The 21,909-nt window shown below is 42.9% G+C and overlaps 1 protein-coding gene across 1 annotated transcript in view; it reads left to right on the top strand.

Moving 5' to 3' along the window:
- Positions 1–21,447, top strand: part of TAOK2 (TAO kinase 2) — a gene marked incomplete in the record, with an annotated part of 43,498 nt that extends 22,051 nt beyond the window's left edge. The window contains 15 exon segments of the mRNA XM_072417206.1: positions 448–544; positions 627–740; positions 876–967; positions 1,686–1,779; positions 2,577–2,658; positions 2,754–2,921; positions 3,413–3,619; positions 4,183–4,311; positions 4,391–4,627; positions 5,947–6,075; positions 6,796–6,999; positions 7,099–7,338; positions 18,077–18,289; positions 19,789–19,971; positions 20,048–21,447. Coding sequence (XP_072273307.1) covers positions 448–544; positions 627–740; positions 876–967; positions 1,686–1,779; positions 2,577–2,658; positions 2,754–2,921; positions 3,413–3,619; positions 4,183–4,311; positions 4,391–4,627; positions 5,947–6,075; positions 6,796–6,999; positions 7,099–7,338; positions 18,077–18,289; positions 19,789–19,971; positions 20,048–20,587 — 2,729 coding nt within the window.
- Positions 21,448–21,909: the final 462 nt, after the last annotated feature.

The following is a 21,909-nucleotide window of genomic DNA, read 5'->3' on the forward strand; positions in this document are numbered from 1 at the left end:
TTTTTTTTTTTTTTTTCTCTCTGTAGTAAGTGCAGAGTTACAGCATTCATGGTGTAGAGGTCATCCCTGCTGTATGTGACAAGAATTAGGAATTTTTAATGTTCATTTACTGTTGTATATATTTTTGTATGTCCTCATTATGGAGCAACAAAAGGGAAATGGATCTCCTAAAGCTGTAACTGTAATATTATCAGGTTCATTGTAGCCCAGAGTCCATGTCTGAAAAAAATGAAAACAAAATAGAAAAATCTTAACACACCTTTGCATTACATATATTGTTCCGCCCCCACTCATGTCTATCACTTGTTTTCTTGTAACTTTTGCCAACATGACTGAAAGTGATCATAAATTTCATATATACTCTTTCAGTCTTTTATCTCTGATGCTTTTAAACTTTATAAGGCTTTAAGAGTTCTTCTGTCCTGATATCTCTTTATATCTCTGCAGTGCACAAGAAACCCCTCCAGGAAGTAGAGATTGCTGCTATTACCCATGGTGCACTCCAAGGCCTGGCCTACCTCCATAACCACAACATGATACATAGGTGAGTCAATACTTTTCTCTTCCTTCATTTTCCTCTCAACTGTTTTATTATACTTACATTGATCTTCTTGTGTCCCGTACAGAGATGTGAAGGCTGGGAACATTCTTCTGACTGAGCCAGGCCTGGTGAAGCTGGGGGATTTTGGCTCTGCTTCTATAGTAGCCCCAGCCAATTCCTTTGTGGGGACTCCGTACTGGTAAGTGGATTGTCCAGTACTGGACTCAATAATATATCGAGGGATGCTGGATCTGTCACTGCCTGCTGACAACAAAAAGGCTGATGGTTAACATGGGGATAAATACAATTAACTCTTTTTACCTTCTGCTTTCAGGATGGCTCCAGAGGTGATTCTGGCTATGGATGAGGGGCAGTATGATGGAAAGGTGGATGTCTGGTCCCTTGGGATCACTAGCATTGAGTTGGGTGAGTCTGATTTGCTTTTTTTTATTTCTGACTTCCCTTTAAGGTAGAAGTCATACAAAAAAAACTACCAGCTTCTAAATTGTCGTGAGGATGTTAGGGTTGGTTACCAATGTTTGAATTTGTGGTGAAAGGTTTGTTGGAGAATTCCAATTATATAGAGACCAACCAGGGTTAGAGACCTTCAGCTATGTAACCTTAGTATGTATTCAGTAAGTTATAGCTGGTTATACAGTTTTGATACAGAAAGGATCCATTCCTTTGTAGGTAACTGATTTAAATAGAGTAAACATCATTGAGGTTGAGGGTTAAGCACCCTTTGTTCAGGGCAATGTGAAGATTTTGGTCTTTTCAGGACTGGGTTCTAGTATTCCGGTCGCTTGTTGCATTATAAATCTTATATAAAAGCAGCAAACTGCTCATATGACTCTTTATTAAATTATTTTAGCATTTCATATCTGATGTTAAATTGTGTTCAAGCAATACAGTGAAAAATGTTAGTTAAACTTGTGCATGGACCCATTTTTTCTAAATGCCTTATCTTCCTCATCTTTTCTAATCACGGAGCCGGTTCCAAGTGAAATTTTTACCTTGGCAGGGTAGGAACCGTCCTACCCCGACTCCTTTCCATAAGGCCAGTTTCCCTATTTGGCCTTTGTTGCTCTTGATGTCATATGATTTTGCTAACAAAATTAAAATTTTGTTCCTCCTTGTTTTGTAGCGGAGAGAAAGCCCCCACTGTTTAATATGAATGCTATGAGTGCCTTATATCACATCGCTCAGAACGAGTCTCCTGTGCTGCAGTCCAATCACTGGTGAGTGAAATCCAATTTCCAATGTCTTAAATTTGTCCACAGGATGTCCACATTATTATATATACGGTATACAGTTATGTTAATGACTGTTATCTGATGAAAGCTCATGTTGCTGTAGTTCTCTTTCAAGTCATAGGGATTATTGGAGGCTGGATATCTTTCAGTATGCTGACCCTTTGACTCTAGTTCTTCACTGCTACAAATTTGAAATGGGTATAAGAGCCAGGTAGCTGGGAGCTTCAGAAAGGAGATAACCAATGGCAAGCTTTTATTACAACTGGACTTGTTCTGTAATGTTTGCTGCCTATTCAGAGGAAGTTTAGAATTAAAGTTTTTGCTTTAATAAAGAGTAAAAACATTTTTGACTTCCCTATTGCTTTCTTTGCAGTCTGCCTTGTTTCGGGAACTTTTTTGGTTCTCATACTTTAATTCATTGCACCCTTAGTGCCTTGAAAATGGGTCACCCCATGGGCCAGAAGAATGCCTAACCTGCAGATCCCCTAATCAACTCTCAGGCCAATCCATATACCTACGGACAGATCCCCACCCAGATCTCAAACCTGTCCATTTACATACAGATCAATGCTTACCAGGATACCAAAGCACTTTCAGCCACTGACTGTCATTTTGCCCAGACCTCCGGCACTGAGTTGGTCAGGCAGTGAGAAAGCCTTGTAACCTAGATTACCCCTTGCTGCTTATGTCACATGAATAGAGGCAGTTGGATACAATTGATCGTTAAGATAGAATATCATTTAAAACTGTGTCTGGGGTTATTAAGGATCTCTGTTGCCCAGGTCTGAATATTTCCGGAACTTTGTGGATTCGTGTCTTCAGAAGATTCCCCAGGACAGGCCCAGCTCTGACATGTTGCTGAAGGTAAAATTTCTTAATTTGAAAATACATTTTCCCTTTAAGGAAGTTGGCTTTTATTGTGAGCTCTGTGTGACTTATTTTATTGTCCCTTTTTGAAGCACCGCTTCCTGCAAAGGGAGAGGCCGCAAACCGTTATTATGGAGCTGATCCAGCGCACGAAGGATGCGGTGCGAGAGCTGGACAACCTGCAGTACCGAAAAATGAAGAAAATTCTCTTCCAGGACACACAGAATGGGCCCAACACAGAGACCACTGAGGAGGAGGAGGTGAGAGGAAGCTGCATGAGGAGTCCCCAAATTTGGCATATCCAGGACTGGTCGGAGTTTTGCAGATACAGTACGATGGGACTGTGGTGTTCTATGTTAAAATCTCATAGTTACTATCAGTAGGTCCAGTGGGTGATCCCAAAGCTGAAGTATCATCTACTTAACCACCCCCCCCCACATCCTTTTCCCCCCAAAAATGAAAATTAAATGCTTTATTATCTGATTTTAGATTCTGTGATGGCATTACTTTAAGTGATGTTGGATCTCTGCTGGTGTGAGGGGTCAGCACAGTACTAAACATAGCTAGTATAAATACCCCCTCCATATGTATTTGTATTCTCTTATTTCTGTTCATACTTTTAGCATGTAGCTGATTAACTTGCCAATATAGTAATGAAAAGCAACATATTGATGCAATAGATCTACCTCAACACCAAGACAGCCTAAAATCCGATATGCAGCAGTGTATAATAATGTCTTCTCTGTGTTAGGAGTCGGAGCAGTTCCTCCATTGTACGGGCACCATTACCAGCATGGAGAGCAGCCAGTCTGTTCCGAGCATGTCCATTAGCGCCAGCAGCCAGAGCAGCTCAGTGAACAGTCTGGCGGATGCCTCTGACGACAGCGGAGAAATGGCCATGATGCAGGAAGGAGAGCACACAGTAACCTCCAATAGCTCCGTCATCCATCGGCTGCCGGTAAGTACTGGAGAGCTGGGGTTATGGAATCCTAATTTTATTTAATGAAAGATAGCTGTGTTAATGACCAGTTTGTGTTTAGATTTCCTGCCAGGTCTGCAGTCAGTTGCAGGGCAGTATGGAACTGCCTGTGTTACACTTATTCACATCAGGGTGCTTTAGCTAACCAGACCCCATGGGTATATCGGTACTTCTGAGAATAGCAGAGCATGCTGTGTGCCTAGGTCACCAGACCCGAGCTCCTTGTGAGGTGGACCAAGGAGTCATTAGCAATGACACAGAACTATCACACAGGGTGTCCTACTCAAGTCTTTGACAAGTAAACAAGATGGCACATGAGGTACCCAAGTATCAGCTGGAAGAGGAAGGTGTATCAAGAAAACTTGTTCTTTATTAGGCTAAAAGATATTCATAATTTTGCTTACTCTCTTCAGCATTGGATAATCTCACAGGTACACTTTAAAGAAACCTTTTTTGTTGCTGTGTTTAGCCTTCCCTTGTTTACACCCACACACCCAGCTCTCTTGCTGTTTCTGTATAAAACACTGGCTTCTTTTTTCTAGGCTCACGACAACATATATGATGATCCTTATCAGCCAGAGATGGAGGCACAGCAGTCGACCTCCGCAGCACGACGCAGGGCCTACTGCCGCAACAGGGACCACTTTGCCACAATCCGCACCGCCTCCCTGGTGAGACTTTCTCTGCGTTTTCTCACTCTTTACCCTCTCTAGTTTCCATGGATCTGACTAATTTTGTTCTGAACCACAGGTGACTCGTCAGATCCAAGAACATGAGCAGGACTCGGCCTTGCGGGAACAGATGTCCGGGTACAAGCGCATGAGGCGGCAACACCAGAAGCAGTTAATGGCGTTGGAGAATAAGCTAAAAGCTGAGCTGGATGAGCACCAACAGCGACTGGACAAAGAGCTAGAGGCTCATCGAAGCAATTTTTCTGCAGAGACTGACAAGCTTGCCAAAAAACACCAGGCCATATTTGAGAAAGAGGTAAGTTCTGTGGGGAGGCTACTAGGCAGGCAAGACAATGGTATGTATTCCATGATGTGTTAGTGTGGAAAGCTTGCAGCCTTCTTAAACAGTCAGTTCACTCAAACCAGTTTTAGTTAGATGCTATAACGGTGTGTACCCAAGATGGACAGCACAGAAAGCTTCCAGGACTGCCACGTATGTCACCCCCTATTAAATAGTACATGTAGAGGAGCCAGATTGATATTTTGTCCCACCCCAGATCATAGTACTTTTACTAGCTGCATGCACTACTCTCACTCTTTTGAGTTGCACTGTCCCAGTGGGTTGCAACCTGGAGTGAGTACTAATAGGGGGGTTTAATTAGAGTTACCGTACACACGATAGATGGTCAACGATCGTCGTCCAATCCGATCCGCCGGTCCGGTCGTTCATTTCCAACGACTATCCTCGTTCGTCGGCGTCGGTTACTTTTTTTACAAACGATTTTTGGCCAATCGGTCGTTCGTTCGTCGTTCATTTCCAACGATAACGCGTGTATGCAGCTTTAGTGTGGAAAGCTTGCAGCCTTCCTAAACAGTCAGTTCACTCAAACCAGATGCTATAACGGTGTGTACCCAAGATGGACAGCACAGAAAGCTTCCAGGACTGCCACGTTTGCCACCCCCAATTAAAAAGTACATGTAGAGGAGCCAGATTGATAATTTGTCTCACCCCAGATCACAGTATTTTTGCTAGCTGCATGCACTACTCTCACTCTTTTGAGTTGCACTGTCCCAGTGGGTTGCAACCTGGAGTGAGTACTAATAGGGGGGTTTAATTAGAGTTACAGGGCTCATCAGGGTAATTTATTCAGAGTTATGAAGGGCAAGGGGCTTAAAAAGATAACGGTGGACATAGGAAGTTGATTGGGAATTTGGGTGTGCAAGGGCCTTGAGCTGGGTACACTTGTGCAATAATTGTCATTGGAAAGAATCTTTCACGATTGCTTCCAACAACAAAGACTGAACGATGCATGAACGAGCAATGTACATACTGCACCATTTTGCTGAAGGGAGGAGGAAAGAACGACGGAGCGGCACCTCGCTTCGCTCTCTCCCCTTTACTTTCATTACGATTGTTTGTAAACACACCAGATTCTCGTTTGATATCAGCCCTGAGGCGATTATCGGACGAGAATCATCTGACGTGTGTACCTAGCGTTGGATAGTATTATCTGTAAATATGTTGTAATGTCAGGTCAGCAAATTTGAGCTTATTAGCTACTCTATCAATGGTTTATGTGGTCATTGTAATGGTTATTAATATATATGTGATTTTTTTTTTTCATTTCCTTCCAGGCCAAGGCAGCTTTGACAGAGGAAAAGAAGTTTCAGCAGCACATCCTAGGCCAACAGAAGAAGGAGCTGACTAACCTACTGGAGAGCCAGAAGAGGCAGTACAAGATCCGAAAGGAGCAGCTTAAAGAGGTGAGCAAAACTAAAAGATGCCAAAACAAGGTGAACAAGAGCAGATCTGCTAGCTGAGTTGGATCCCCTCTGTAATCTACAGGCTTGTGGCAAATAGGATGTATAGCACGGTGTACAAAGTGATGCAGTATAGGATGAATAGCCCAGTACAGCAGGTGGTGTGGATTGTATGCGTTACAGCATAGTGTGTAGAGGCCTGTGATGTTCAATCTAGGATTTATAGAAAGACATTGTACAGAGTATGGGACAGCACACTGTACATAGGGCTGAGATGCTGTACACAGAGAATAGATTGGGCAATCCCACCAGCAACACATACAGTAGATAAGAGCAGTGTTCTCCCCAGCCCTATTTATCTGGGTGCACCACCCAACACAAATATGGGTCACAATACATGGACCAGCACCCAACTTAAGCTTCTTCCTATCCACCTTAAAAACATTTCTGGGGAGAATGCTGTGAGAGCATCTGGCATCCCCATGCTGGTAAACATCTATCGTCCCTACAATGAAAGACCAAGTGCTATGCAGTTTTGGATTTGATATCTTCAAAACTGTCTGTCCCATCCCCTCCATTTCAGAATGCTGCATCAACAGCATAGGAAGGGCTTATATTCATGAGAATAAATGTAAAAACGGTGAGGTTGGAATTGGTTTACAACAGTTACCGGGTTTATGTGGCCTTCACATTGTATATAATATATATGTGTTTTCTTGGCAGGAATTGCAAGAGAACCAGAGCACGCCAAAACGGGAGAAGCAGGAGTGGCTACTCCGCCAGAAAGAAAGTATGCAGCACTACCAGGCGGAGGAGGAGGCCAACCTCCTGCGCAGACAGCGCCAGTACTTTGAGCTGCAGTGTCGGCAATATAAGCGAAAGATGCTGTTGGCGAGGCACAACTTGGATCAGGACCTTCTACGAGAGGCAAGTGCCCGTTTTTATGTTAAAAACTTTAAAAACATACCTGATTTCGGTTATTTAACCTCTCCAGGGGTAACCGCGGTGACTCGGGGTAAAATGCAGGAGCTGAATAAGAAGCAGACACAGAGAGACCTAGAATGTGCCATGTTACTGCGACAGCACGAGTGCACCCAAGAACTGGAGTTCCGCCACCTGCAGCTGCTGCAGCATACACGCAGCGAACTGATCCGCCTGCAGCATCAGACAGAGCTGGGCAACCAGCTGGAGTACAACAAGCGTCGGGAACAGGAGCTGCGCCAGAAACATGCCGCTGAAGTCCGACAGCAGCCCAAGAGCCTGAAAGTAAGGCCTGGGGAGGAGGAGAATGATGATGATGAGGAGGAGGGGGGAGAAGGCGGCACTTTCAGCCTCTGCAGCTCTGAGGATGAGGAGGAAGCGGCAGAAGTGGGAGCTCCTTCAGAGCGCACTGCGGCGGATGGCAGTCCAGACTCTGACGTCCCCTACTTTGAGTTGACGTCTGTGCAGGTAGCAGAGCCTGAGACTTCCCTCCGCCCAGGGCCTCCGCAGGTTTCCTCCTCCCTACCGAGCCATGCTCTTTGTGCTGCTTTAACTCTTTTGGCAGCTTCCAGGCCCTCCTGCCCATGGTCTCTGCTTCCCCTCCTGTTGGCACTCCTCACCCTTTGGAGGCCAGGGCCTCTTCTAGACTCTGTGCTAGTTGCCTTAGAAACTCTTGGGGCCAGTCTGCTCTGCGGTTACATACTGCTGTGCTGGGTGTTTACCCTCAGCCCTGCCTCCTTCATGTTAATGGCACAGAGCTGGGGGGCACTGGCTGTGCTAGCAATGAGTTACAGGCTTCGGCTTTATTACGTACCAGTGTTGGCAATAGCAGTTGGGGTTTTCACCTCCCCTGGGATATTCCTGTCTATCTTCCTGGCTGCTGGATCTCTAGGAAAGACGTCAAGTCAGTGGCTTAAGGAGTGGCCAAAGCGAGGGCGTAAATTATGGCTAAAGGCACTGCTGCGGTTGCCGCAGCCAGTCTTTATAATCCTTCAACGCTGTGGGGTGGTGCGAGAAGGCGGGCTCTTCTCCCTTTTCCCAAAAACCTACAAAGGCGGCTACAGGAGCCGCATTCCTGTTCTCGCCAGTCGATCCAAGACTGGCAGCGCCATCAGAGAGCCATGGTGGAAGCGACTTGCAAGAGCTCCTTCTCGTTTGGCAAAATTGGTGAACGACAGTCTGACCAAAGGGGTGCGGAAGCTATGTGCTGTCCTTCCACCGGTAGCCCTAGATTACATGGAACGGCTTAAACTCCTGAGACAGGAAAAGCCCAGCCGTATTCCAAGGCTGATGAGCCGCGAGCAGAGGCGAAGGGAGGCTGCAAAACGCAGGGAGCAACGGGGACCATTAGTAGGAAGGGCAGTGGGACGAACCAGCGCAGCCAGGCGATCAAACCCTCCAATTCCTTGGAGGTGAATAGGCAAACACAAGGATTCACTCTAAACTGTTACGTGCCTTATTACATGATCATTAGCAAGAGTGAAGGAAGTGTTGCATGGACATGTCTGCCCCAAAATCTGGTGCTGTCTTCAATATCAGTACTTCCTGTGTAACTCCTACTTGATGATCTTTTAAAATAAATATGGAGGCATTTGGAAGAATAGATAGGGGGGTTTCATGAATATTATAAAGTATATCTGATAGAAGGAATAGTTAAACCAAAAGTCAACAGAACCGGTCACAGTGATGGGAACCAGGCCACTCACAACAACAAGTTTTTGGCTTTAGGTTACTTTAAGCTCAGGACACGTGACCCAATGCCATTGCAGACTTGCAATAGGGCACCAATATCAAAGTGTCTGCAATTAAAGTGAGCTAAGGCTCCGTTGGCAATGCAATACTTGGGGGCACCTGTTAGATAGTATTATATGCTTATACCATAATGGCTCCCTGTTACTTAGACTAAAATGATGGGTTTACGCTTGAATTTACTCCTTCCTCTAATAACCCTGTAACCCCCGCCCCAATCCCTCTAGCAAAGTAATGAATGTGAAGTGTCCTTTACCGCTGCTTTAGAATCAGATTTTATATGTCTTATTAACGTTCTTATAAAGGTTTCTATTTTTTAGTAATGAACATTTTGCACACAGTAACTTTATAAAATATATATATTTTCTCTCAGAGTAATTTATATCATTGGGTGGGCAGGTCATCCTCTGCTTGGAAAGAGAGCTGCCCGACACGGTCACATGTGATGGCGAATGTTTTACATAGACAATCAACAGGTAGATCATAGAAGGCCTGTTAGGTAAGACATAGACGTAAAGGGGCAGGCTGCACCCATAGAGCCCTTGACTTCAATATGGAGTAGAATATACAACATTAAGTGAAAGGCAATGCTTTTATTTCCTAGAAAAGAAAAACAAAAAAAAACCCTAAGGGTCCTTTAGAGCTGTGTTCCCTTATTTGTATTGCACAGAAGCCAGACCCATATGGAAACTAAAGATAAAGCAGAATTCCAGGGAATACAAAAACGCACTTTCCTCCAGATTTCTTACACGTTCTTATTTTTTAGCACTGAAACCTTTCTTTGCAACCCTGCAATATTTTCACTAGCTGGGTGGGAAGAAGCTTTAGGTGGGTGCTGACCCCTCTATTGTGACACAACTCTTCAGTAACCACCCAAAAAACAGCTGCGTGGTTACTGAAAAGTTCTGGGTGGTGCGGCCGGGGAGAACAGTGCCCTGGCATATACTTAAACTTTACTAAAGTGACTACAGTATCCTGTGATGCCCCCTAGTGTCTGACTTTGTCAGATTTAGTGCCCTAACATATTCCAAAACCTTACTGAAGTAACTACAGTATCCTGTGGTGCCCCCTAGTGTTTGAAACCAAAGTGGTTCGCAGTGCCCCGAATTTAGCCTAAGCCAGGATTATGCCTCATTTTCAGAATGTCCCCAATAGCCTGTCACTTAACTGTCAATAGCAAGAACTTTTTTGGGGTACTACAGGCACTTGCATTTCACAGGAGAGCTACCCTAGCTTCAGGAATGGGCTATGTTTGTTGTTGCCTTGGGCAATAGTCTAAACATGGGCCTGTGATTTAAGGGGGTTGGAGTGCACAGGAATTTGTTATTACACAGTATATAGCGCCAACATATTTTGCAGCGCTGTACAAAGCCCATAGTCATATCATTAGCTGTCCCTCAAAGGGGCTCACAATCTAATGTCCCTACCAAAGTCATTTGTCATTAATGTAGTCTAAGGTCACTTTTGGGGGGAGGCCAATTAACCTAACTGCATGTTTTTGGAATGTGGGAGGAAACAGGAGTACCTAGAGGAAATCCACAAAAACACAGGGAGAGCCTGCAAACTCCATGCAGGTTTTTGTGCACGTCAGGACTTTATTTTTTAATGTCTCCCACAACCCCTGCAGAGCCAAACTCAGCATGGAGATTATACACTGTAAGCCAATCGGATTTCTGGGCCGGTGACACAGGAAATGGCTAAGCCATAGACTCATAAATATGTTGTCCTAGCTTGTTTTACCCTTTTTTTTTTGTTTAGCCCTTTTCCTGGATGAGACATTACTCACTAAAAGATACGAAGCTGCACCACATTTCCAGGCCTTCTATTTGGGGTATCATTTCCGTGTGACGTTAAGTATTAGGACTGTAATATGGGATCAGACCACTGGGGTCTCTTAAGAAGGGTTTCTTTTTTTTTTTTGTTCTGTTTTTATGAGTTTTTGCTGGTCTCTTAAGCAGTAAAGGGGTAACTCTGACTTGGCGCTCCAACAAGCAGAATGAGGAAGTCTCTAGCCTTCACTGTCTGCACTGCACCACCAGAATGGGACTGGTTTGTCTAAACCTGGCAAATAATCTGAATCCATCTTACGCTGATTGCACTTTGCTGGTCAGTCTGCACATGCTTGACGTTTCAGTTGCTGGAGAAGTAAAACCCATCACAGCTCTTTTATCAGGAACTCCGGTGCTGACAATACAAGTGCTTTAGCTTTCCTGGTTGGCATACCTGCTGTGGCTGCTTTAAGGGGTTCACCCCCTGTACCTTCCTTCCACATTTTTTATACCACCAAAGTGGGCAGGAACGGAACCAGGAATTTACAAAGTAGGACGACTACACAGACCATAACTGCACTTACAACTGAAATTTGGCTTGGGGTCTGCATTGCTTTCCTGTATATAAGCCAACATGAATGGGAAAAGCCAAAGTAATTGACGATTGGACGCTGCTCATCAGCAAATTAGAGCCAATCAGAAGCACCTGAAAGCATTGGGCCTATACCATGTCTGCCTGTGTACAGGAGCCCCCTACAGGCTGACCATTGCAGTGCAGCAAATATGACCAGGCTGGGGGTTACAGCTTACTGCCTATTATCATTGCACTTTGCTTTATTTTATTGGCTTCTTTGCATCTTCACTCGTCTTGGTCTGCTGTCTTCTTATCTGAAGGAGCCGGCAGGAGTTGCACTGTTTGTCCCGCCAGCCCTTCTGGGCGTTTCCAGGGGTTTGAAAATTTTGGTTCTTCAACTCAAATGATTTTTGGAATTCATTTAGAATGAGAAAACGCATTACAGGATTGTTTTTTTAATTTTGCTTGATGCAGTCTGTTCAGTTATATTTCTCTTTTTTGTATTGCTTGTGTTTGGTGGGTGAGAACTGTGCAGCCTGAACTCTGGACAAAATTTACAGATATGATGGCGTCTGTCAGCAGCATTAACACAGCAGTTTGCAAAACATTATTTATGACTTCTGTATTCACTCCACAAATGTTTTTATTCAGGGGTGGCCTCTGTATTGTGACCCAAAAACAGCCGGGTGGTGCGCCCCCAGCTGAAAGGGGCTGGGGAGAACAATGCACTTTTTAATTCCTTCAATTGGATGAAAAACTAACATTGTCAGCTTTCAGGTAATGTAGAATCTGCAGGTAAGAAACTTTGCAACTGATTTCCAAAAATTGTTTTGCTTTGTGAAACGGTGAGACAGTCTATGGAAAAACAGATTTCTACATACCCCTTACCAGGGCACAGGTGGCTTTGATTAGAGTTTGGACACTCCCAGAGCAGTGGTTACTCAGCTTCTATTTACAATTAAAAAACTAGAAAAGTTTTAGGTAGATTTTTGCTTACTGTGACTTTTCTATCCACATGTTAGGAACACCAGTGAGTGATTTTACTGCAGCGTTGTCACCGCTATTCTCCCCAGACCCTACTAGCCGGGTGCACTGCCCAGAACTTTTCAGTAACCACCAATCTGTTTTTAGGTGATTACTGAAAAGTTAGCTCACAATACAGTGGCTGCCACCCGCCTACAATTTTTTACTATTTCTGGGAGAAACTGATTGTCACACTAGATTTACTGGAAAGATCTTCATCAAAAAATAGTTACTGGGGGGGTCTCAAAAAAAAAAAACTGCTGTGTTAACGTTACTAACCGCCTACATCAGTGTTCTCCCCAGGCTCTTTTAGCCGGGTGCACTGCCTGGGACTTTTGCTCAGATTTCCATGTTACAGGCACAGCATTCCCACATGTTTGAGGTTCTTGTGCCAGAATGACCTTGAAAATGTAAACGCTCGAAGGACTTCACACAGGTGAACGGTTAGTTTTGTTGTTCCTGACCTTACATTGAGTTGTGCATTCTCTGGTTGGGTGCTAATTGTTTCAGATTGGTGAACTATATATTGCTAGATCTCCATCTGTAGCAGATTGCTTTTCCTTTGAGACTGAATGTGCTGGACTTCCATCCTTAGACGATACACGTCAGTGCTGTCTGTATCAGAATGGTTATTGTATTTGGATGGGGTCAGTGTAACGCCCCATCCTATGGTTGTCCTGTGTGTGTGTGTGGCTTTCTAGGGACACAAATCTGTTGCTTGCATGCTGGTGACACCTAGTTGCTATTTTGGTGTAATATCATTCATATTTTTTTTTATATCACTGCTTTGTTGCTTCTTTTTATTTTTTATTCTCCATTTCCATTGCTAGGAGTTATTAATTAACCCTTTCTGTGCCTGAGACCAGCCTCTTAAAAAGTAAAAAAAAAAAAAAACAGAACAAAAAACAAAACACCTTTTTTTTTGTGGTATCACACCCCATGTATAATTTTTTTATTTATTTCCTCCCCCTCACACATTTGTAAAAAGAAAACTGTAAATCTGCTGACATTTCTGTGTTTTTTTTTTTTTCCAACACAAAATATATATATTTATATTTAACCCCTTTGCGGCCATGAGTAGAGCAGGCAGGGGGCGGCAAAGGAGTTAAATCTTTATTTATTTAAACGTTTCCTAAATATATATATTTCTCACCATTATTTTTGTTCTAGTCCCTCTATCCCCCCCCTCTCCGATGTAAATGAGTCTGTGTTTTTTATTTTTTTCTTTGTGTGTTTTGTTTTTGTTTTGTTAATTTTTTTTTTTTCTTTTTGTAATAAACATTTTGCTGGAAATGAAATCCATCCAGTTTGTGTCATTTCTTTACATTTTACACCATTTCCTTTGTGTGTGTGTGTCTATTGGAGGAATATAAAAGGTGCGGGAGCAAGGCAAATGCGGTATGAAGGCTGTGTCCTGGCAGGGAAAGGGTTAGTGGTACCGTAGTCTGCATATTGTATTGATCCGGGAGCGGTGCCGTGCAGACAGTGAGCAGGGAACTTGGGGTTTAATGAGTTCCTTGTATTTCCTGACCTGTGTATTCCCTATAGCAGATGAATATTAAATACTAAATCAGTTTTCATTCACTACATATAATCCAGGGATGTGCAAAGTCTTTCATTTAGAAAGCAGCCACAACCTCCTTTATTTATCTCCTTCCAGCATTTCTTCTTGTGTGCTCCCCGGCCCTTTTAGCTGGGCGCACCGCCCGGCACTTTTCAGTGACCACCCAGCTGCTTTTGAGTTGGGCCACAATACAGGGGGCGCCACCCGCCTACAGCTTCTTCCCACCCAGCGTAAAAAAATTCTTGGCTCAACATTGTTACAAAATTGCAAAGCTGTAGATGGGACAGCAGTGTCAGTGCTGGGTCCCTGGAGAAGGAGGGGAAGGGTCCTTGTGCAGCATGCTGGCAGGGGAAAGGCTTCATTGCTAGTCTGTGGCTACTTTCTAAAAAACATGACCATTAAGGCTTTACATATCATTATATTTTCTTACACCTCGATTGTATTTAGCTGATTTTTAACCATTACCTCTAACCTATCCGGTTATTATTAACTTTGTAGCTGCATTTTTTTATGATCTTTTAGCTAAGGGGTGATGATATGTCGGCGTTTGCTTACAGTTTTTGCATAGCCACATACAGAAATACACTTGGCCTACAACATTTGTTATGTAAATTCATTTCTACTTATTTAAAGTGATTCCTACTCTCTAAAATATACGTCCATTATGTTTTTGCTAGTGCCAGTTTTGTTCCCCTTTTGCACAGGTCACTCCCTGGCCAGCTTGATGTGAGAGGCTTTGTGACTGTGTTGCTATCTATCATTAAGTAATAGGATACAGCAAGGACTAACACAAGGCAGGAGTTAAAAAAAGATCTTATTTTAAGTGGCTATAAAATAAAATAAACATATTAAGATTTCACATAAAAAAAATCAATAAACGAATATCACATTCAACCAGCACAAAAGGGTATTTTCAAGAATAAATAAATTAGCAGATCGATACAAATATACTCGATGCGTTTTGCAGGTGGATCCTACTTCTTCTTTTTACTGATATATATTACATATTCTTTGAAAATCAAACTGCTGCTTAGGGTATACTTTTTTGGCGCTTTACATCTTTCTTTCCATGTCTTTGATCCCACGGCTGTGTTTGATATTTAATTTTTTTTTTTTTTTTACTGTATACGGCATACAAGCTAGAAATTGAGAGAGCTTGGAAATTGTGTGAATAACTTCACATATGAGAAATTGATACTAATATGTAAAAGCATACCTGCGAAAGCGTCAGTTATATTTGTATCGATCGGCTAATTTCTTATTCTTAGAAATACCCATTAGTGTCTTTGTGCTGTTTAAAAATAGTCCGTGGATATCATATTCAAACAGCACAAAGACATTAAAGGGTATTTCCAAGATTAAATAAATAGATGGATAAAAATATAAAGCTGACGCGTTTTGCAGGTAGACCCCGCTTCTTTTCATGTTAATATATTACATATACTTTGAAGATCAGACTGCTAGTGAGGGTTAATATTGCTTATTCAACCTAAAAGTTTGTTACTTTACATCTTTCCCCGGTTGTACTCTTCTGTGTTTTGAATTTTGGCATTTCGAGGGCAATCATAGTAAATTGTGTTTCTAACTTTACATATGCGATATTGATACTAATCTGTTTGAATCTACAGTGATCGATATAGTCCCTGAAGAAGCGGGATCTACCTGCGAAACGCGTCGGGTATATTTGTATCAATCTGCTATTTTTTTTCATCTTGGAAAAACCCTTTAGTGTCCCTTTTTTAAATGTAAAATTATAATACAATATGTATTTTATAGCCGTGTTTAAATCTCATCTTTATTAAGGCCCGCCTTGTGGTAGTCCTTGTTTTTTTTCTTAATTGTTGATTAGGGAGGTGGCACTACATTTGGCATTACACCATTACAGCAAAGCCTCGCACTTTCCGGCCAACATATGAACAACACACACTGGAAAAAAGTATCCCTACAATCCACACAAATCCCTCAAGCAAAGGCATTCAGTGCAACAGCAGCATACGCTTACTTTGTCTTTGCTTCCATACAGCTCTGTTCACATTATCCAAATGTGATTGGCCCAGCACAGTCACATGATGCAATCAGTTCTATTACTCAGGAATAGCACTTGGTTATGCCTGCCGCCGCTTTCATTTTAACGAGTTTCTCCATCATCCAGTAAGGTTCAAAGCGATCTGATACCTTCAGGTTATACTACAGCAGGATTGGACACCGGCAACTAAAATAATAGTAAGCCAGTGCGGTACAACTCCTTCTACCATTACGCCATGTTGTCTCTGACCATACCGGTATAAATTCAGTCTCCTTACCAAGATCTCTCTGCTGAAGGCATTGAATCGCGCCTTGTTGGATCAATAGGATTTAATGTTTCTAGCCCCACTAACCTGGTTCATTCATGACTTCTTGCCTTATATTAGATGACTCTGCTCTCATTTGTAACCATTATTCCCAATCTCTATACCTGGACCCAAAGGTGTCAGATTCCTGAGTATCCTAAATTGATTTTACAGTTTATTCTTTTAATACCATTGAGTTCCAGAAACAAAATGAAGCAATGTGGAAGGAAAAGAAAGGAAACTTATTACTTATATCAAATAGTAGATCGATGCAAATATACCTGACGCTTTGCGCAGGTAGATCCCGTTTCTCCTTTTTACTTATATATTAAAGATCACATATGATGTATTGATACTAATATGTTTGAATCTACAGTAATCAATATAGCCCCATGAAGTAGCACAATCTACCTGCGAAATGTGTCAAGTACCGTATTTTTCGGACCATTAGACGCTCCGGACTATAAGACGCACCAGGTTTTCCGCACGGGAAAACAAGAAAAAAAAAATTCATTTGATTTCCCCTGAGATCCAGCGTGCGGCACTTGTGCCCGCCCATGAAGGCGGCGCCGATTGGCATTCATGAAATCAATCGGCGCCGCCTTCGTTGGCGGGCACAAGTGCCGCACGCTGGAACACAGAGAAACACAGAGGAGGAACACAGACAGAGGCAGATAGCAGCCTCCTACAGAGGAGGAACACAGACATTGGCTGCTATCTGCCTCTGTCTGTGTTCCTCCTCTGTGTTTCCCTGAGACCTAGCGTGCGGCACTTGTGCCCGCCCATGAAGGCGGCGCCGATCGGCATTCATCAAACCAATCGGCGCCGCCTTCGTTGGCGGGCACAAGTGCCGCACGCTGGGACACAGGAAGAGGACACTGGCTGCGGGGACCGGCGGGGATACAGGTAAGTAAAAAAATATGCATTCGGACCATAAGACGCACCCTGATTTCCCCCCACTTTAGGGGGAAAAAAAGTGCGTCTTATGGTCCGAAAAATACGGTATATTTGTATCGATCTAAATTCTTTCATCTTGGAAATAGTCATTTGTGTCCTTGTGCTGTTTAAAAAAAGCCATATTCACACAGCACAAAGATATTAAAAGGTATTTCCAAGATGTAAAAAATAAATACACATATAAAACTGACGCGTTTAGCAGGTATATCCTACTTCTTTTTTCATATATAAATAACGTATACTTTGAAGATCAGACTGCTGGTGACAATGAACATTGCTGATTCAGCCTAAAAGTTTGGTGCTATACATCTTTCCCCATCTTTGGTCCCATGGCTATATTTTGCTGTTTGAATAATTTTTTAAAAAATATTTGACATTTCAAGGGTAATTATAATTCATTAGCTTGGAAATTGTGTGGCAACTTCACATGTCAGATATTGATGCTAATATGTCTGAATCTACAGTGATCAATATATCCTCCTGAAGAAGTAAGGTCTACCTTGGAAACGCATCGGGTATCTTTGTATCGATCTGCTAATTTCTTAAATTCATTTAGTACCATTGCATTCCTGACGCAATGTGAAAGGAAACTAAATACTTCTCTGTTGTTTTTTGTTAAAGTTTCCTGTAAGGACAAAGTGCATACAAATTCAATCAGATCAATAATGGTGACAAAGTCCCTATACAGAAGGCTTTTCCCCAGCTTCGTTGGACATGTGTTGTTGGGCTTTTGTTCACTTTTTCCAAAATCTGCTTGTAGGAGGACAAATGCACATATTATTGTATTCTAAGTGTCTGAAATGAATAAAATGGACAAATGCCCATCAGCACAGGTCCTTCCTTTCCCTTCCTCCGGATCAGAGCTGCTGAGTGCTTGTATTTCATGGAGCCGTGTCTTGTTTTCAGCCTGCATAGCTGTGTAACTATGATCTGTGTATGTCAGGTGCGATTGACCATCTTTTCTGTCCCTCTTTTTTTCTCTCATTGCTTCCTCTCCTTTTTTCTGTCTCTTTACCCTCTGTACACCTACGCTTCTACTCCCCTCTCCTATTTCCAGTCCAAGGAGCTGCAGATCAAGCGACAATTCCAAGACACTTGTAAGATCCAGACCAGGCAATACAAGGCCCTCCGCAACCACCTGCTGGAAACTACGCCCAAGAGTGAGCACAAGAGCATTTTGAAGAGGCTGAAGGATGAGCAGACCCGCAAGCTGGCAATCCTGGCCGAGCAGTATGACCACAGCATCAACGAGATGCTGTCCACCCAGGCAGTATGTATGAGTCTGTTCACTGATGTCCTACATACACTGAGATATGTGTATCCTAAGGCAGCATTCTTCCTTTATACACGTTCCAGTGCACATTTCCACCATCATGCAAATGTTCTCCTTCACTACAAGCATAGCAGGGAGAATCGGTTGTCCAGTTATGCCTAGACAGTTGTCACCTTCTCACCGCTCACACCTAAGCTTACATAAAATCCATCTGAAACCTACCTGTCCATAGTATACTACTGCATGATTTCACTGCAGAACAAACAGTATTTGTAATGGTAGCCCCATATTTGTGTCTTAGTACACATTTCCTTTAATTAACACTTGTCTAATTTAAAGTATCCAAACCCAAGTAATGTATTTTTGCAGCTTACTAGTCCTTAAATGTGATAGCTGCACCGGTTTTCTTTCTTCAGCCTGTGTAATCCTTGTAATATAATACTTCATGTCCCTGACTCTGACTTTATGTATAAGGGCAACCATTTTTGTTGCCCAGGTGGGCTTTAAACCTGTATGCCTTCATCTCCGCAGATATTGAGATTAGTAATATATGCAAATAAATTCTTTTTATGCTTCCAGGTCAGCTCAGAAAAAGTGATGAGGACACAGCAATTTATTGTACTTGCTGAAAATGTTCCTGACCTGTAAAAAGTAAACAAATGTAGCTTCCAAGTGGACTTGTGAGCTGTAATATATTACATTTGTTTTTTTTGGGGGGTGGAACTTACCCTCCTAACTCACAGTGATGCAGAGTTAGTTTGCTCCCTCGTCAGCATCTTCCTTCAATCATTTTCCTGGTTCGCTAAAACTTATGAACAGGCTGGTAAGCAGATGAGATGAGTCAAATGTCACTTCTGCAATAAGTTACATATTTTTGTACTTGGTCCTAAGGTTGCATGACGGATTGAGAAATAAAAGCTTAGGACTATCACTTGTCATAAACCTTTTGGGCCCCTTATTCGCCTGCAGGTTCAAACATTGTTGGTATCTGGTTAAGTTCTGTAACTAGTCATTGCCACTAATCAGAACTCGGCTTTGACTTTGGAGGGAGATCACTTTTTAAAGGGATTGCATTACTACCATTCATTTGAAGGCCAGAAAGAGTAGAATTATCCAGTGTTTGTTGCTTTTCTCATTTCCATTTGGGAGATTTACTTCCCTTCTAACTGTAAAAATTAGGGTTCCCATCTCTTTCTGCTTCTGTGGTGGCCATCACCAGGACCATAAACATGATAAATGTACCCAACAGAGGCAGCAATAGAAACTTTGATTAGTTTTAACACTAAGATTTATTGCAAGAATCAGTTAAACAAGCCCAGAGGGGTTTGGATTATCCCATCCTCTGTCATCTTTGTTGGAAAGTTAGGTCTGGATCTCTATGTACATCAAAATGAAAACCCATCTTCCCCTCTTGATCCCAGACAAGCACTATTATTACCCAATTAGGTAGTTGTTGCATTGCATTATTTGGAATCTGACAGAATGTTTCTTTTTAGTTGAGGCTGGACGAGACACAAGAAGCCGAGTACCAGGAGCTGCGGATTCAGCTTCAGAAAGAGCTGGAACTTCTAAACGCCTATCAGAGTAAGATCAAGATTCACACAGAGGCACAACATGAGCGAGAGATCAAAGAACTGGAACAGCGCGTGTCCATCCGGAGGGCTCTGTTGGAGCAAAGGGTAAGGATGGGCCCCGGACATTGGGTGGATTCCGGGTTGGTTTTATCTGGGTACTTAAACACTTCTGTTTCTACAGATAGAAGAGGAGATGTTGGCACTGCAGAGCGAACGCTCAGAACGTATCCGAAGCCTTCTGGAACGCCAAGCCCGCGAGATTGAAGCGTTTGACTCTGAAAGCATGCGTCTGGGGTTCAGCAATATGGCGCTCACTGGCATTCCCGCAGAGGCGTTCAACCAGGGCTATCCAGCCCCTCCTCCAGGCTGGCCCTCTCGCCCTGTGCCGCGCAGCGGTTCGCACTGGAGTCATGGTGTACAAAACACTGGGGCCCCCCAACTCTGGCGCCAACCGACACTACTCGCACCACCATCCTCTTCATGGGGTCTGCATCCTTCTGGTTCCTCCTCCTCTTCTGCCCTGCCTTCCTCCTCTTCCTCTTCTTCCTCCTCTGCCTCGCCGTCGTCATCCTCCAGCGGCCGGGCTGGCCTCCTCTTGCTCCGTAACAGCCCCCAGCCCCTGAGGAGAGGAGCTACAGGCGGCCCATCTGAGTCGGGATTGAGCCGAAGCACCAGTGTCACTTCCCAGCTCTCTAATGGCTCCCACCTATCCTATTCCTGAGCCTTTCACTTACAGGCCCACGCTAGGCCCAAGCCTCTGTCCCTTGCCATTAACCCGTGCTTCTGTCAATATGACTTTCCCTCTCTGACCTCAAACTTTATTACCCTGATCAGTTATCTCTTTGCCCCCTTCCACATTTTAACTTTCAACTCTTTATTTAAACTCCATTTGTTACAAAACACCACTCCACTTTACCCTACTGGCGCTGGGCGAGGCACCATGTACATAAAACTTTAACTCCACCCTTCCCTAATTATTGGTTCATATTTTTCTTGGTTAAGACCCTTGAACTGCCCATTCAAGTATTTGGATCAGTTAAGTATTTCACCCCATCTGTGGTAGAAGATCACACAGCTTGTTTTTCTAGCACTTTATCGGGTAAAATGCCTACATTTATTTTTGGGTTTTTTTTAGTCCCTTTTATTATATGTTCAGTCGCTGTATCATTTTAATGATGTTGTCACTGGGTTTTTTTTATTTTATTTTTTGAGGGGCGGTTGTGAGTCTGTGTGTTCCGCAAGCGTGCGAGAGATTGGGCGCGTGTTATGATTTTTTTTTTTAAATAGATAAGATTAAAAAATGTAATAAAAAGACAAAACTATTAAGGAATGTATTAAAACAATAAAAAAACTACTCAATATCCCCTCCGGGGCGTCTCAGGCCACGAGCCTAAAGTTTTATTTTGTTTTTTGTTTTTCTTTCTTTTTTTTTTTTTTTTTTAATGTTTTTTTTCGGAAGAGAGTATGAAGCAGGACGGAAGAACTTTGTGACCCCCCTGCTGACCTGGTGGCTGTAGAGATTTCAAAGACTTTACATGACAAAATGTTGGATATTAAAGGATTAAACTGGAATGGAACCTTGCCTCTGTGTCATGAAACTTGGGAGAGGGTTGGACTTTGTCTTCAGGAACAAAAATGGTATTTCACAGTTGGACTGTTGAAAAGGTCCAATTATATGTCCAATTTATGTCAAAGCTGTGGGTCACATAGAGGCATGGAGTTAGATGGCCAGCCCTCACCCATAGCCCTGTAGCTGGCATTAGTGGTAAGTGCCTACTTGGTGGAATCTTTCAGGTCTTCAGGGAACCCCTCCTAAAAATACTATAGCCACAGCTCACAGTATATTAGTATGGGGGTCAGTAGGTAATATATATTTTTAGCCAAAAGTAGATTATTGGTGTCACTTAACTAAACTGATAGTCACAAATTGTACATTGGTCAAGGAACCCCTAGCAACCTCTGGAAGAACCCTTTTTGAGAAACACTGGGAGCAGGTTTTTCTACATGCGAATGCATGCACTGATCCATTGCCAGGGCTTGTTC

Source organism: Pyxicephalus adspersus, chromosome 7, assembly GCF_032062135.1.
Source record: "Pyxicephalus adspersus chromosome 7, UCB_Pads_2.0, whole genome shotgun sequence".
NCBI lineage: Eukaryota > Metazoa > Chordata > Amphibia > Anura > Pyxicephalidae > Pyxicephalus > Pyxicephalus adspersus.